The sequence below is a fragment of the Sceloporus occidentalis genome, unplaced genomic scaffold, assembly GCF_023333645.1.
Source record: "Sceloporus occidentalis isolate IW3139 unplaced genomic scaffold, rSceOcc1.0.p SCAF_93, whole genome shotgun sequence".
In the NCBI taxonomy this organism is placed as follows: domain Eukaryota; kingdom Metazoa; phylum Chordata; class Lepidosauria; order Squamata; family Phrynosomatidae; genus Sceloporus; species Sceloporus occidentalis.
Genome location: NW_028317073.1, coordinates 3,151,360 through 3,169,667, shown reverse-complemented (window position 1 = coordinate 3,169,667; position 18,308 = coordinate 3,151,360). Strand labels below are relative to the sequence as shown.

Genomic DNA, 18,308 nt, shown 5'->3' with positions numbered 1-18,308 from the left:
TGGTAAAGGAACTTGGGGTTCAAACGACGGTCCTAACTCTGGAGCTGCAACGGAGGGAGCAGGTGGTGGAGAAGGGTTAATAGGAGCAGCAACTTGGTTTTTGAGGTCAGCTACTTCATTATGAAGATTTCCATATTGAGCTTGCATGTCCATCATCATTTGGGCCAGCTTCTCCATCTTGTCGTTCATATCTGAAAGTGTGGCTTGGAGTCCTGCAGGAACCATAGTAATGGCTGAAGTATACTGTCACTATCCGGAAGTGAGCTGGTAAGTGAAAGGTTCCTAATAGCAAAAAAAACTCCAATACACACAGGACACAAATCCAGGCGAGGTACAATAGGGCACGAGCGGAGGCAGAGTCAAAAAACAAGCAGGGGGTCAGAGGCAGGCAGCAAATAGATAATGGTCAGTAAGCGAGAATAGGGTCTGGTACACAAAGGGTCAAAACACAGAGAACGCTTCGGTATAGGAATCCAACTTCAACTGATACTTCAGCAAAGGATACTGGGACTGAAGCGTCTAAATACGTTCGAATTTGGCGCCAAAATGACGTCAGTATTTGAAACGTGTTGCTATGGCAACGGTGGAGCGTGTCCTGCGTCTCACTGGATTCTGCCGGCAGCTAGAGAGAGACGCGTCTCCCTGGCAACGGAGCGAGCGCCCCCTCCCTCCTGTTAAACTCCGGCTGCAGCTGCGTGGGAGTGTAGCTGGAGAGGCCCTGCTTGCTGCTGTGTCAGTAAGCCGGGAAGGAGCAGAGATGTCAGCGTGGGAACGATGGCTGGGGTAAGTACTTGCTTTATGACACCGTGTGCCTTAATATGAATGTGCATGTGTAAATGTGTGTAAGTGTGCATTAGTGTGGGTATGTATGCGTGTCTGTGCTAGAATTTGTGCGTCTGCCACACCAGTTTGTTAGTCCAACTGGCCCTCCACACCAGCAAAGTAGGTCAGCACTCAAATACAGGAAGGAAGTGTAGTTCGAAAGCAGAGAGATGTTAGGACAAGAGGTCGTATTCTAAAATATAGAGTCAAAGGCAGACACTTATAGATAAGTGGAACAGCTGCGTAGAAGAAGGGGTAGTGGCTAATACAGTGAAGGAATTTAAACATGTATTGGATAGACAGAAAGGTAACCTGAATCTAAAACAAAACCAAGGAAGGGTTGCTGTCTTTACAGCAGGAAAAACGGGCAGACTATATGGGCTGAACGAATCTCATATGCGGTCTAATTCTAGATTTTTTTTTATTTTATGCGTCCAGTGCACATATGCATAGCTGTATATTGTTTTATGACATTTTCAACATTTCAATAATCACCATCATGGCTGGTGCTTTTGGACCAACCACTACCCCTCATCTGTTACTCTAGTTCTATTAGCACTGTACATAGAGCAAATGTTTTTATTGGAAAAAAGTAGCACTTTACCATGTATCTGAATGAAAACATTTCCCCTGTCCTGACCAATAATGTTATTAGATGTATGCTGTAGATACTTGCTGTGGTGACATTAGTATTGTTGTCAATGTTTTTGCCAGTTGAACTCTTCCTGTATTACATGTCTTTTGATACGTTAACGAGGGCACACCTACAGTGATTCAATATGCCTGTTGAATGCAAAATCTTAGTTCAGTCTCTCTCTGCCCAACACCCTGCGTGGATGGGGTAATCGGTGGTTGCTGGGTTATGTTGGACCTTTAGGCTAGGTTTCCACTTGGGTTTTTGTCCTGCGTTTTTTTTCTTGATGAAAAACGCCAAGAAAACTGCCACTGCATTTTCCTGCGTTTTGGCGTTTTTTTCTGGCGTTTTTTCTGGCGTTTTAGCCTTTCTGTGGAAATTGCTTTTTTTGACCTTAGGCAGTTTTTCCAGCCTTTACAAGTTAGCAGTTTCACCCAGCTAAAAGGGATTAGGATAAATGGCAAGTATCTGCCCCCGATGTCATTTACTTGGTAGACCCCTTTGTCTCTTTTCTGTGGTTTGTAAGGCATGCTTTATTTCGAATGTCTGCTCCTCTAGGAAGATTGGCCCCAAATGATGGTGCAAATTGTTTGCTGTTGCTTTTGGCACGCAGGATCCAGTTGATGCGTCGGGTATGTTTGTTTGTAATGGCATGTTTGTTCCAAATGGTGTAAACTTCAATATGAACCAGTCCAGGACTTTGTTTTGTGTGAAACTGTTTGTTTTCAGCCTATTTCTCGTAGGACACACAGATACTGGGTCCATCTTCTGCATTGTAACTGTGGAAAAAACGCCATAAAAAACGCCAAGGCAATAAACCCACATGGCTTTTTCATGGCGTTTTTTCTCTCCCATACACTTCTATTGGAGAAAAACGCCAAGATTTCCTTGAAAAAACGCCAGAGTGTGAACATGCTGCGATTTTGAAAAACTGCCACAGAGCCCAAAAAAGCAGAAAAACGCCAAAGAGGACTGAAAAAACGCCAGACAGAAAAACGCCAAGTGGAAATGGCATTTTGCGATTTCCTATTGAAAAACAGCTAACATCTGGCTGCTGCGTTTTTCCACTAAAAAAACGCCAGGTGGCGCTATTGGCGTTTTTATGGGCGTTTTTAGCATAAAAAAACCAAGTGGAAACCTAGCCTTAGGTCGCAGGTTAGTCTTGGAAAGTGTTGCATTGTATGTTGGGCTGTCACTCATTTATTGTATGTTACTGTGTTTTTGTCTCTTATTAAATATCTGTTAAAGTAGACGAACCTTTGTGAGATATATTTTTATATTTGGTTTAAACACCACACTTGCACTTTCAATCTTTGATATATAATGTTGCAGTTCTTGTGTTGGCTCCATGCATATGCATCAAGTGCACAAATGCACGTCTATATATTGTGTTTCAAACGTGTTAGTCTGCATTAATATAAGTTGCTATCTTAGGGTGCTGCACATTGCATTTTCATTTGTATTCTTTATTTTGACAGCAAACTTGGTAAAGATGATACCTTTATTGGCTAACTGAAGTATAAGGATTGCAAGCTTTTGAGACTATCTAGGTCCCTGCTTCAGGGATATTATACCTAATATTATAACATGCCTGTAGAAGAGACCTGAATAGTCTTAAAATCTTGCAATTCATTATACTTCAGTTAGCCGAAAAATTATCATCTTTTTTAATTAAATCCTGTTTGCTCAAAATGAGCATAGTGAGGTTGATAATGGAGTCCAGTTTAAATATACTGACCAGCAGTCACAATGTGGAACAAAACACTTTTCATCACTGTAGACTAAACAGGTTTCAGAAGATGAATGATAGTGGAAGAAGATAGTTGAATATATGCTTATTAATATACAGTGGAATTTAGCATAATTCATACCTTTTGCTGGGCATGGGAATGATATCTGCTGTTTGGAAACCCTCTCTTGAAATGGATTGTCATAAGGTGGCTCTAGATCAGAGAATGCAGGGGGTGCTAGGATACACCGAAAAAAGCATTAAAACAGTATGGAAACTTTATGTATTTCAGTAAGCAAAATGATTAAAGACAGGTATATGTAGATTATTTTAACAAAAAAATGACTGAAACTGAGGAAGACCCAACATTTATCTTTTTGAGTTTACTTTAAAATGCATTTGAACTTGCATGTTAAGTAATGTTAAATTCTATTCATAAATAGGATGCATCCTGACTATAAAGCTGCAGTCATAATAAGCTTCATGGGAAGCCTTGTCAAAAAGGACTAGTAATACAGAAGCCCAGAATAACATTGTCACACACATTTCCTCAAGCATTCAATTACAATCCGACCTGTCCAATAATCACTACCATGGCTGGTTAAATAGCTTAAAAACACACTGCTGTTTAAGTCCTATTTGTTGACCAAACGATTTTCTTCTCCATGGGGTATTTTTCAATGGAGAAAAAAGTAGCACTTTACCATGAATCTCAACGGAAACATTTGCCTTGTCCTGGCCAATGATGTTACTTGCTATGCAAGTGTAGATCCCTGCATCTGAAAGTCTTGCACTTTCAAATTTTAATATATTATCTTGCAATTCTTGAGTTGGCTCCAGTATCCTTCCATCTTTCATCCATGTGGTTTTAGGAGAAGGTATTCCATGGCTTATGCAGGTAATATCAAAGCGATGATTAACTTTTACTCGAATGACCTTAGGACCCCGTTGAATTTTAGGAGGGACTATGGAATAAAAATCATTTAAATGGGTTAAGAATATTTAACTATGATGCTACGACTGTATTTACTTTTCACTGACAATCAAAAACAGGAATGACTACCCCATCTACACTATAAACAGTTTTTTTCTGATTTATGAATTTGGCCATATCCCTAATTTATAATTCTAAAATCCCTAAAGTTATTAAGTGATACACAAGCCAGCGATGATCTGTCAAACTAGCAATCTACTCTGATTACATGCCACATTTTTAAATCACAAACATGCATGCAGCTTAAAACCCCATGGTCTATTAGACAAACCCACCACACTTTCATAAGAATGTGGTATAAAGAATGCCAACATGTTTCTGAGTAACAAAATACATTGAACCACAATGTACCAAATAGCATTTATGCTATTTCTTAAATTGAATTTTCTCATATAGTTAACTATATCAAACCAAATGTAATTCAGTATGTTACTGGTTAATCCTGAATTAGCTAAATTAACCTGTAAGACAACGTTTAACAAGTATATATTCAACCAAGGCAGCATTAAATTATAAATTAATAACAGCTGGGATTTACTGTTTTCCTCTTCTATTATTCTTGTCAGGTATAGGGATTGCTGTTAATCAGTGTTGATATCCATTTGTAGAATATCAACTATATCAACTATATCAACTGTAGCTTCAGTAAAATGAAACTTTGAAGACAACTAGAAAAACTTAATTGGGTAATTTATGAAATACTTCAGAATAGACTTGGGTGCCGGCCAGCTCTTCGTGTTCGTCTTCGTGCTGTTCGGCTCGGACGAATATTGGTGTACATTCTTCGGGTTCGTTTTTTTTGTAGAAGGGGTTTATAAGGGGTTAACGTGGTACGCACTACGCAGCAACTTTGGCGCCAGGATTTTAAATGTCTGTGGAAGCAACTCTATTGGTCGCCTGCAGAGGCCTCCTCTGCCATCAACCAATGAAGTGCACCTGGCACATTGGTTGATGGCGGACGAGCCCCCTGCTGGCGACCAATAGAGTCGGTCGCATGGCCCTTTAACTCCTGATTGGGTTACAGTGTCTGCAAGAACTGGTCCAACGTTACTGTTCTAGTTTTGTGAAATAACTATTTCCATCAGCCACCTACCATAAACATTGAGTTTTACTAATTGGGTGATATTCCCCGCTATGTTTGTAGCCACACATGTATACATCCCTCCATCTGAAACTCTGGCGTCAAATATCTTCATCGATCCTGATGGAAGAATGTTGTGCCTGAAATTAAAGATGTTATGTTTGGTTAGAATTGGAGTCAGATAATCTGTAACAAAACAAAGACAGATAAATCAAAACCTTACACAGCAGTAATTCCTGAAACACATTATTGGTATATTCTGAACATCGTTTCTACGTTACTGAACCATTTTCTCAGGGCCGTTTTTAATATTGATTGGACACTGGGGAATAATTTGCTTGGACCCTTCGTGTTTCCTAGAAGCATGGATGGATGGACAAGGCTTGCTTGCTTGCTGGTGGTGGGTTTAAGGCTATATCTTGACTCAGGATTATGTCGGAATAAAATGTTGCCCCTCTCCAGAGCCAGCCTTTACATTCATTCCCAATAGATTTGTGGGGGGAAAAAAAAAATTTTTTTCTTGAAGAATCTATCTGCATTACAGGCCACTTTTGCAGAAGGTGGCACCACGGGGACAGCCTCTCCCAGTTCCTCCAATTGGGTGGGTGAGCGTGTGCCCAGAGGCTCGGTCCGTTTGTGGAAGTGTACTGGGAGCAGTGACGTACTTGGGGGGGGGGTGGTCTGCCCTAGGTGCTTCTCATCAGAGTGCTGCCACTGGGACAGTCCAAAATTGTTCACAAAGGGGTGGTCTATGTCGGATTTACTTTTTGAACAACTTTAGACCTGTTCCTTTTACCCTGCATTAAACACGACCCTGCATTTTCAAAAATGTTTAAAACAAAAACATTTGGAGAGTTATAGATAGAAAATATAAAGAAAAAACACCATTGTGTAAAAATATTGTATAAATAATGCTTATAGGAATTATGGGAAATCCACGTTTCCTCATAAAGCTTCCACCTAAAGACTTGTTCGGATCTTCATACTCCACAATGAGTAAGCAGAGAAAAGAATAAAATAAACACAATAGTGCACACTACAGGGATAAAGGGACTTCCCACACCACCAAAGGAGTTTCACTCAAGTCAAATAGAGTAGGGATACACGTGAGTTGTTGTTTTTTTTGTCATTGTGTATAGCAAATATGTGTGTATAAAACTTATGCAGTAATGAGTAATGCCAAGTCCATTTATTTAACTTGCTTTGAAAGTGTAGATTTGTTAATCATTATCATAATATATTCAGATCATTCAAGATTAGCGTTTCCATCTGAGAAAAATAATGTTAGAAATTCTAAAATACATAGAAACATAAAATCTGACGCAGATAAGAATCATTTGGTCCATCGAATCTGTCCATTTTTCCTAATGTAAAGTCTTAGACCTTAATCCATCTTCTTCTGTGGATGTCTAAGTTGCCTTATGTCCCTCCTGTCCTTTGTTAAATCCCTTTATTCTATTCAAATATTTATATCACTTCTTCCCTCTCTCTTATTTTTTCCAAGTCTTTCCTGATATTTTTATCCTGCAAATTAGTTACTATTTTAGTGGCCCTACCATTCTCGTATCCATTCAACTATTTTAACATCCAAATCCAAACAATGCTATTTATTTATGAGGCATCCATAAGGGACAGTATCCACAAGTCTTACTAAAATCTAGATAGGCTATATATATTGTTCCTCCCTGATATATTATTTTTTTAACTGGTCATTAAAATCACTGACATAAGCCTGACTGGTCTATAGCTGTGAAATGGTCCTACACTCCTTCCACTTATATATTTAGAAATGTTTCATCAGTCTTTTTTGTTAACCTGGCAATATTCTACTCCATGTGTGCTTTGGCTAATTTAATAATAATTGCCCTCCCTAATACCGTATTGGCTCGGATATAGGCTGCACCCGAATATAGGCCGTACCCTAAAAGTTAGGTGCTTTTTTAAAGAAAAAGGTTTCTGCCCCCCCGAGATATGCTGCCACTCTGTCCCCAAGATGTCCCCCCCACCAGACTTACCAGTGCAGACTCCACAGGATCTTGCGGGGCCGGTGGGGGCCATCTACGCATAACGCGTATTCAACTTCCGGTGCCGGCACTTCCGCCGTGGGAAGTACCGGCGAGGAAGATTGTTCGCGCAGACGTTCACCGGCAGCGGCGATGCGAGCATAAACAACCTCCGCTGCCGGTACGTCTGCAAGATGTGCTTTAAAATCTCTGCAAGTCCCGGGCGTCGGGCGCTAGACCTCGAATATAGGCCGCACCCCCACTTTAAAGACTTAAAGTGGGGGGGGAAGGGCAGCCTATATTCGGGCCAATACGGTATATGCATTTGCCCTTATCTTCCTCAATTTCAGAGGAAGAGAAAATAAATGTACCTCTGGGAATATGGTGAAATTAGCTGTGTCTCTCTAGCCCATGTTATAAATGGCGGTGGAGTACTTTTGACCTCACATGGTAGTACCACATCTTCTCCAGATTTCACTGATATTTCAACAAGGTGTTTCTGGGTCCCATTGGGGTACATTGCGTCTTGATTCAGGATTCTTGGCTTTACTGGAAAGAAATATTTCCATCGATTAATATTAGAGATAAAATGGATGAAAACACTGGTATTTACATTGGATACTAACCATAGAATACAGACATTGTCTGGTGATTAGGGATATAAAGTGTTGTAAAGAGGGTACTTGTCCTTAGTATGTATTATATTGATGCACATTTAATATCAATTTATTATATATAAGTTATGCAGCAAAGTTTGGCTTGTTTACCAGTACCATATAGAAGAAGCAGTCCTATTTTTATGTTAAATGCATTTTTGGGGTCCATTTTTTTTGTATGCAAATCAGCGTATACATTATTTTAATTCTCTCTCATTTAACTTCCCGCAGCTACCTCTACTGAAAACATGAAGCATACCCTGGTGTACTTCTAGTACATGTTCAGTAGAACTCCCATCCTAGTCAATAGGAGCTGAGCGCCTACTGAAATTAATAGGTGTAGCAGATGGTTTGCAAGCATACATGTGATTGGCTGCTGCTTTAATGACTTTAATGGGAGCGATGTTTCAAGTAGTAGCAACCCAGGGACTTAAATGGCTCCAATATGCATAAAGAATAAAAATACAATTTGGTGGACAAGGCTGTTTATGTAAAGTTTTGGAGAATTTTAAGAAAAAAAATACAGAATGCAAATATATAAATATAAATATAGTACTTTAAGATTCTAATAAGAGCCCAGTTATGTATTTTCACAAACCCTTTCTATCTGAACATTTATATGGTCAACAATATAAGATTACACTTACTGTGGTATAAACGTTTCTATTTTACAATTATAAGAACAATAATAAAACATATTATAATGTATGGACTGTATATTTAGCCAAACATATTGCATTAGTGCTCCCTTGGCATTGTGCTTACACTTAATTGAAAATAATATATTTTAGTCCTGTAAAGACAAATGTCCCTGACACCTCCTATAAAGAAAAATGCATATTAAAGTATGATGTGAGTACAGGGCCGGCCCAAGACTTAATGCCGCCTGGGGCGAAGTTTAAAATGCCGCCCCCCCCCGTCGACGCCAGGGGGGGGGCGGCATTTTAAACTTCGCCGACGCCATTATCTACCCCCCTCACTTTCTACTTACCTTTAAACAGTCCTGCGGCGAGTCTCCCTGCTCTGCCACAGTGCCGGCTTGTAATGCTGAGCGCCGGAAATTGACGTCACTTCCGGCGCTCAGTATTACAAGCCGGCACTGAGACCGAGCTAGAGGGCTCGCAGAGGAGAGGGGCGCCATTGTAGGGCCGGCCCTGTGTGAGTAGCCTTACCCCTCTGTGAGTACTTTAATATTGAGTTGCAGGGCAATTAGCTGGAGTGTTCATTTAAGAAATCCAATGCCCACCGTCTTCTGTATTTTCATTTTCAGCATAAATATACAACTTACCATAAACCGTTAGCTGAACTTTTCGGGCTGCGTAGCCAGCAGCGTTAACTGCATTGCAGGTATATTCACCAGAATTCTCTCCTCCTGGTGAAGATAGGTACAGACTTCCATCCGATTCAATTAGGATTGTGTTATTGCTTGGAACAATGATTTCTGATTTCTGTGAAGGTACAAAGAGTTGGTACTTAAAAAAATAAATGTTAAAAAATTTAATTTTTACTTTTTAACACATAAAGATTGAATATTTGATTACCTAAAACATCAAACCAATGAAGCAAACATCAATCTCTGCTGTCATTCATCCTCCCAGACTCCCTCTTTAGATTAACGGTCTGACCAAAATTAGTGTGAATAAAGCCAAACAGAAAACACATTTTCACAGCACTATATCTATAAAGTCAGGATACGTACATAAAAATAGAGAAGATACAATTATATCTCACATAACTTGTGGATTATTTAAATTACCCTTTTCCATATTATTGATGGTTTGGGTACTCCACTGGCTTTGCAGGGTAAAGAAACTGCATTTCCTTCAATTGTACTGAAAACCTGGGGTCCGTGTTCAATGACAGGGTTAACTAAAATGGAAGGATAAATGTAAATGCAGACATATTTGGATTACAACATACTTGTACATAATTAATACATTTAACCTACAATTATTGATCCATACATTATTGAAATAGTGTTATACAGACCAAATTATCTGGACTAGAAAACTCATGGAGTGTTAACCCATAACAAACTTCCACTAGCTGATTCCACCAGGGACTGAATTCAGAAGCACCATTTGAGAAGCTTAACCTGAAGAAAAGCACCAGGCCTAGTCTGGCCATTGGGCACACTAAGCACATGTCCAGTGGGCCAGTACCTAACAGAACCTCCAACTAACTTTTAGTTAGCTAAGGGCACATACCTATTATTACTCGCCGCTGAACATAAAGTATCAAGGTCTGTACCCAACATATACCTCAATGATATGGGTGAGTTGCACTGAACAAAATATTCCTCTATAAATGTGTAGACATTACAATAAAATGTATCTAAAAATGCCATTTTCCTCAGTGCTTATTGAGAATGTAGCACCACGTTATTTAGTTTAGTCCTTTGAGTGCCAGGATAAATGACTCACTTCATTTGGAACGTAACTTCTGGTTTTAGTTTCACAGTTCCGCTGTTTTAAATTTTACTATGCCATGTATAGTTGGCTGCTTAAGTCTTACCATAGACATTAAGAGTGGTGATTTTACTACTTCTGCCAGCTACGTTTGTTGCTGTACATATATAATCTCCTCCATCTTTCAGGAGAACTCTTTCTAGGTGAAGACTCCCATCTGTACGGATATTGATATATGGATTTGACACCAGCTAAGACAAAGAAGGGAAAATACAACCATGGTATTCAAGAGGATTGAATTCTCATTGCATACAGTTTCGAGAGTAATGCAAGCGGAATGCATGATTTCGAAATTAAATTACCGGATTAACGTAAAGTGCCTGCATTTATGTTGGTTTTAATTTATATCAATTAATTCTATACTGTGGGGTTACTCTCTTGCTATGAGCGTGTTATCTAGTTTGTAAGGATCTCAATGTTACCAAGGTGGCTATAACATAAAACAACTGCATGACACTCTGCTCTTAAACAGCAATTATTTTAATGTATAACATATTTATACATGTTAAAGCCAGAGAAAGCCAATGGTGGGTTAAAAATGCTTTGCCCATATTGTAAAAATTGGTTTAAATTGAGAATTTTCACAGTCAGTTACATCACATCCATCATATGCAACATTTCAGGAAGCAAATATAGCCACTAATTTCACGTCCAGGTATAGGGAGAACATTAAAATCAATGATCCACTCATCTTCACAGAAATAGTTGCTATTTTATTTTTTTAATAATATTCAACATAGCTTACTACAATATTGTTCTTGACCCAATGCCTCTCCGGAAGAGGGTTTCCAGCTAAGAGAATGCAAGGCAAAGTAACTTGGTTTCCTTCAATAACACTGACCACAGCAGGACCTTCTCCTATTACGGGGACAACTGAAAAGAAAAAGATCATTGATAAAAGCTAGCAGGTTAGATCAACTATTTTAAAGCCTAATACAATATTTGTAACATTCCTAACTGTGAAAGAAAGCTAGGAATACAAGCTGTGCAGCAAATAATGGACCTAGAAGCCAAACAGCATATGTCAACAAAGCCACATCTCACAGGTCGAAAAGAACAAAAAATGTTACCACTGTGGTAGCCAAGGATTCTGGGTAGTTAAATAGAAATGACTATAGAAAACATACTTGTATTTGATTCCACTCCATTGTATTCCATTCTGTTTTTACATGTGCTACAAATCACTGTTTGGATATAAAGTCTTACCAAGTCCTGTAATTGTCACAGTAGCTTGAGTCTGAATTTTCCCAAACTGATTCTCAGCTTCACAAATATAGGTGTCTTCATCTTCTACCCAGAGATCTACACAGATAAATAAAAGCAAAATATAAAGCCAAGTTGACTAAAAATGTAAAGAAATACATTACACCCCAATCCCAAGTGTACACCTTTTGGATAGCCAATTCTTCTTTGAAAATCAAGTTATAATAAAGAAGCATAACCAAATGGGTCATAAAGGTTTAGTAGTGCTCAGTAGTGCAAACCACAATAAATAGTATTAATACTAATATTACAAGAAAGTTGTTTAGGTTTTCCTGCCTGAGTATAATGCATACATAAAATAGACCAGACAATCTGTACAATTTCAATAATGAAATATAATTTTTATAACTGAATAATAATCTCAGGCAAATATTTGGATCATTTCCTTTTTTTCTACTAAATCATTTTAACTATACACATGGTATATGCCAATTACTATAATTTTACAGCAAACATCTAAATAATTTCCAACAAATTGACTTTGGTATAAATCATGAATTATATAAATTCTTCTAGAAGAAATATACATTTTTTTTATTATTACTTAAATTGGTAATTGCATGACTATTGCTAGGGAATAAACAACAGGTATGCACTAATAGGTATGACTAAGGCAATAAAACTTACTCCTAACATGGAGGGACACTGTTCTGTCCCTGGTGTTATATTTATATGCAAGTGGTTTCTGAGCTGCTGATGTGTTGTTTAATCGTCTCCATTTTATCCTCGGTTCTGGGTAGCCTTCTGCGTAGCAGGACAAAGTCACATCCGACCCGATATCCGATGAAACATCATTAGGTGTCTTTGTAAACACAGGGGCAGCTACAACAAAGGTGCATCAATAAAATCAGAGTGGCGTTATGTAATCAAATTGACAATTTTAAAAATATTCCAATAACATGTAGGAGTCAAAATTACAATTCATTGGAAAGTTGTATATCCAATGTAAACATCATGCTTGGTTGTGTCCATCATAGAATACTGAAACTCTGGCTTGAGCACATTGTGTTCATTAATTTGAAGCTCATTGTAAATATAGGTTTCTCAAAGAAAGTATAGTAAATATTATCACTAGTCCTAGCATTGTCAGGTCAAAGCCCAGTTTTGGGTCAGGTGAAGTCAGGGCTGGCAACCAATAAAATATAAATTAAAAACATGCTTAATAAAGTGGTCCGGGCACATTGGAAAGGTCTCCTTTCTCCTTCATTGGAAAGGTCTCCTTCATTGACAATACTGGTCATTTCTAAGAGAAAGCAGTGCTTACAATGTCATGTTACTTTACCCACTGCCTTCCTGCCGACCCTAGGCCAACCCCCGGGCCAAAGTCTCCTATGTGAAATTAGCATCTTATCTAACACTAAAAGATAAACTAAAATCAAGGTCTGATCGGCATCATGCTGCCAGCTGATCTATTGCAAGATCACCTGGCTGCCATGCTGGTAAAAAAGACTGATTCCTACCACCATGTACCACAAGTGTCCCCCTCACACCTGGTAAACCCTTCCTACTCCCATTTTAAGAAGTACAGTACAATTTAAAAACCACAAGCACATTGACTTATCCAAATACATTTGTATGCAGGTGTTATGGGTAAATTATGGAGAAGGTTTGTTTTTTTCCATATTTTTAACTGTATATCATGAGATAGAATGTGAATTTTACCCTAAACTATGTATATACAAATTACTTACCTTGTCCCAAATAACACAATATGTTTTCCTTATTAAAGTGTAAGATCTGTATAAGATTGTCAACTTTTGTTACTGTAACAAAACTGTGAAAATCAGCCCAGCCCCCAGTGGGGGGAAATATGCCCTGATCCCCACTTAACATAACTTAAGTTCTATGTGATGCTCACATGAATTCACCAATTTGTGCAAAAATACATCCTAACATCTTGAGCTTTCAAATCTGTAATTTCAGCATGATTTTTTTGTTAGTGAATTTATTATTAAAAAATAGAGACAAAGAGTATACTTACAGCCAACCTCAAGTGTGATTTTTCCACTTGCTTTTCCAGCATCGTTTAAGGCCACACACACATAATTTCCAGCATCAGAATACTGTGTATCTTTAATTTTCAAAATTCCATTAAGTGAGTCAGTGGTAATTAATATTGGCGATGTACTTAGTTGAACGTCACCTAAATACAAAAACCATTTAATACAATGGAACACTAAGAAAAACCTGATAACACTATTCAGATATGCAGCATATAATTAAATTGTGTACATCTCTAATCTAGCTTTACCTTTAAGCCAGTATACATGAGGATTTGGAACTCCTGTGACCTTGCATTCCATTATAGTTTCTGATCCAACTGGTACCAACATATCTTTTCTAACAACAGTTACTTGAGGAGCCTCTGAAAAAAATTGAGAGCAAGTTTAAAGGCAACCAGCATCTAAAAGGAAAGATTAATGTAAATACTTTGTCTCCTTTGGTAAGACTTTAGTGAAGTTTTGGATGAAAACTAAAAACAAAACTCTTAAGGTTAAGAAGGTCGACAAAGAGTGCAAGTGTTCACAACAAGCCCTCCGCCCAAACTGTTAATCAATAAAGGGCATAGATCATAGCGTGGGTCAATAAAGAACATGCAATAAGACGAATACAGATACTGGATACAATACTGAAATAGGTAAAATGCTACTTAAAGTCCCTTTAAATAAAGTAATGTATACAGCAATAGTAGCAAAGAAAGCATGGCTTTCTTTCATTGTGTACCATGTGCCTATGCTGGTGGTTAAGACTGAGCAATTCTATTGTCTACCACAAAACAGCATGATAAGTAGTCGGCATGTTTGTCTAGAAGACCTGGCCAATGAGTCGTACAAGTAACTACTGACTAATATACAGTTGTCTAAACAATAGTATGCAAAAAATATTTTTGAAAAAACACTAGTAATAAAAAAATGATGGGAGTTACCTTTTACAGCAGATATTACCCCTATTTTTTTACATTTTGTAGTTCTGTGCACTGAATCAATGCTGTTATTTAAACATAATTTAGGTGTATACATCTAAGATATGTCAAATATGTCCAAAGCAAAGCTGTAATTTTATAACTTTCTAGGAAACATATAGTCAATTTTTAATAGTATCCTTGGGGGGTGACATAGACATGTCATTAAAACAGTAAAGCTTAATTTTAGTTAGACAAGATTATAACTGGTTACTCAAGATCAATTGTGTTTTTGGTCAACTACTTTCATTAATAAGAGTTTTTATTAAAAGAGAAAATTCAAAGTTCCAGGATCCATTAGTACTGTATATTCTAAAGAGGACTATAATGAATCTTAGATTAGTTTCTGCTATAGTGAAGTATTTAGGACTTTGTTCAATTATATACAAAATCAAATAGTGATAAATAACCACATAAACATTTTTCTTTTTTTAGCATAATTAAAGGGGAAGTTACATGTGCTTATCCATGGTTCTGAAGGGATCAGCTCATAGAGCATACATTGGACGGCTCCAATTTGATTACAGCATAACCTATTTTATGCCAGCTAGCTAACTTTGTGATTAAAGCTTTGACAATACAATGGCTGAATTTAGTTGCTTCTAAGAAATGTTCTTCATGTACCGCTTAATGAAGACCATCCCTTGTGTCACCCCTCCCCCATGTAAGTCCAGTATGAAAGCACCATCTAGTCATTTCACGTAACAAGCTAAACTTAAATCATTGCAGATGTGATACATATTTGTGCTAATTGTGCCCACACTTACCAATGTATACAACGTCTGACATCTGTTTATCTGTTCCAGCTATGTTTGTAGCTAAACAGGAATACAGTCCAGCATCTTTTGCCAGGGAATTTTTAATTATGAAGGTCCCATCTTGAGTTAAAATATACCTAAAAAGACACAATGTTGTGCTTGCAATTGTTTGATATCCAGAGTATCTTTGCGTATTTTTTTAAGAAAAGGTCAAAGGGTTAAACAATAAAGACTATTTTTTCACAGCATCCTTTGCTCCTATTTACTAAAGGTGTCAATATTAGTGGAGGGCATTGTAATTTCACGTCATTGGTGCCACCCAGTATATTGTGAATGAACAGACTTACACTATATTGTTGCAGAAAACAACTGCAACTGGTGTTGCAGAAAACAGCTATTCAAATATTCAAATTTCCAAACTTCAAATTTCTATGGTGAAGAATTCGTGTTCACAACTCACCTACTGGAAAATCTAACAAAGATGTCATTGTGTGTCCACACTATACGGGGTGTGGGGTGTCCTGTTGCAGAGCACTTTAGCTTAATTTCTGTTCCTTTCATAAAAGTTATATTTTTTGGCTCCATGACAACTTTAGGTGGATCTAAAAGAAAAACATTTCCAAATAAAAATCAAGTGTTTACATTTCTCTTTGTGAATTCAGGGTATGAATAATGTATGGATAAAGTATGCAGCTATAAGTTAAAAAACCTTCATATAAACTTAACCTTTTCCATATATATATATATATATATATATATATATATATATATATACCGTATTTCCCCATGTATAAGACGCACCTTTTTTAGAAAATTTGGGGTCTAAAAACTGGGTACATCTTATGCAGTGGTGGTAGATTTTTATTTTTTTTTACCGGAAAGGGGACCTGCTGCTTACCTCTGTGTTGCTCAGCAGCGTCTCTTGATCCGTCAAGGCGACACAGGAACCCAGTGGAGTCATGTGAATGTACATGACTCCGCTCCGTTCCTGTTCGAGCAAACAGCGGCCACCACAGAAGTCTGCGAGCGGCACCAGAAGATCTGCAGTTCAGGTAAGGGTGTGTGTGATAGCATGGATGCGTGCATAGGGGGTACAGGGAGGGGCACAGGGAGGCTGAAAGTGATGTGTATGTACTGGCTGTCTGAGCATGGTAGGAGTGATATCAATTGCTAGTAGCTAACATCAATCACACTCATATAATGCCCAGGCAACCAGTTCAATAGCTTTATGTAATATATTTTTTTTCAAATTACGGGCCCCTAAATTAAGATGGAGAAATATGGATATATAAATCTCAAATGGATAAAAAAAAAATTCAACCGTGATTTACATAAGGTAAAAAGGTAAAAATGGTTTAGTGCCACACAATCTGGGTTATATCAGAGTCCTTTGTTAATAGTAAACATCATACCTTGGACAATGAGCATAATTGGTGCTGTTGACTCTCCACCTTCATTTGAAGCATGGCAGCTATATACTCCAGCATCATTAATAGTTACACCTTTTATCTCCAGGTAATTATTATTCATAATACTTATCCTGGAAGGATCTACTTGTTTTATGTTTATGTCGTTTTTCTGCCATGTCAGGTTGTAACGAACTGTGCTCAATATATCACACTCCAAGATTACTTCTTTGCCGATAGTGGCAGTGACATTGTGAGGAGCTTTAATCACAGGTGGTGGTTCTAAAGAAGAAAAAAAACATATAAAAATAAGTTGTGTGTAAACCTCTAAAATCTCTAGTATATTACTTGGTGATATTAATTAAATGCAGGTTACCATGACATATACCGAGAAGAAAGAATCTATTTTGAGTCCCATGTATATTTGTTTTTAGATTAGTAACCCTGTCCAATCAGAAGTTCTTGCATGCCAAGCCCAGCAAAAGAAAGCCCATTCTATTACACGTTCTATCCTATTCCTCATGTTATATTTGTTAGCGGGCTTTATCTGTGCTAGACTACATGACCTCAGCATACTTAAGATTATAATAATACATTTAAATAAATCGCTAAACAAAAGCAAGACTTAATAAGATTGAAAACAAAACTAAGAAGCATGAGATTAACCCGAAATAAAATCCTTTCATATCTTGACAGTTCATCAAATTCTTCTCCTACTAGCCTCTCCCTTGCTTCCAAAATGGGTTGATTTTCCAAAACAATAAAAAAAAACAGCTCAAAAGAATTTCGGCCATCTGTCAGCATTACACAGATTTTTAGATTTGTGAAAAGGTCTCTGATATACCCTTAGGACGGGGGTAGGCAATCAACGGCTCTCCAGATGTTGTGAACTACATTTCCCTTGATGCTTTGCCAGCATTATGACTGTAAGAGCATTATGGGAGATATAGTCCACAACATCAGGAGAGCCAAAGATTGCCTACCCCTGCCCTAGGAGAACACACATACTACTTTACTCTTGGTTAAAGACATGGATGTTATTATTATTTAACCATTTATCATTTATTCTTACTTAAAATCTTACTTAAAGATCTCTATTTTTATTTAAATTTCCCGGGAATATTTTAAATTCACTTCTTCATGACATACCGCCACTAGTTTATATAAATTAGGAATTACTTGCCGTTTACATCCAAGAAGGTCTGAACACGTGCACTTCCCGCGCTACTAATAGCAAAACATTCATAAAAGCCTTCATCAGATATGGAGACGTTAGCAATTTCCCAGCTCACATGAACCGACTCTCTGAAAATTAAACATAAATGTAAATTCAATAGGCCAGAATATTCAAACCAGAATTGTCCTTAATATAGAGAATGTTTTAACATGAATACATTTGTTTGCTCCTGCTAGGCCTTTCTTATTCATCTGAATTCCAACTATACAATAGTAGCAAATAATAATAAGTTTTAATAAGTGAATCTCTCACGGCAACTCTACATTTATTGGACAAACCTTAATGATTGAGTCCA

At 37.6% G+C, this 18,308-nt stretch overlaps 1 protein-coding gene across 1 annotated transcript in view; it reads right to left on the bottom strand.

Moving 5' to 3' along the window:
- The window catches only part of LOC149284439 (hemicentin-1-like), a 141,563-nt gene that overhangs the window by 92,271 nt on the left and 30,984 nt on the right, over positions 1-18,308 (bottom strand). The window contains exons 10-25 of the mRNA XM_089496740.1: positions 17,960-18,081; positions 16,783-17,058; positions 15,831-15,972; positions 15,380-15,507; positions 13,902-14,015; positions 13,632-13,793; positions 12,278-12,472; positions 11,594-11,689; positions 11,133-11,260; positions 10,434-10,578; positions 9,676-9,788; positions 9,208-9,367; positions 7,635-7,812; positions 5,273-5,400; positions 3,890-4,150; positions 3,328-3,423 (exon numbers count right to left, since the gene is read on the bottom strand). Coding sequence (XP_089352866.1) covers positions 3,328-3,423; positions 3,890-4,150; positions 5,273-5,400; positions 7,635-7,812; positions 9,208-9,367; positions 9,676-9,788; positions 10,434-10,578; positions 11,133-11,260; positions 11,594-11,689; positions 12,278-12,472; positions 13,632-13,793; positions 13,902-14,015; positions 15,380-15,507; positions 15,831-15,972; positions 16,783-17,058; positions 17,960-18,081 — 2,444 coding nt within the window. The remainder of the gene's footprint in view (positions 1-3,327; positions 3,424-3,889; positions 4,151-5,272; positions 5,401-7,634; positions 7,813-9,207; positions 9,368-9,675; positions 9,789-10,433; positions 10,579-11,132; positions 11,261-11,593; positions 11,690-12,277; positions 12,473-13,631; positions 13,794-13,901; positions 14,016-15,379; positions 15,508-15,830; positions 15,973-16,782; positions 17,059-17,959; positions 18,082-18,308) is intronic.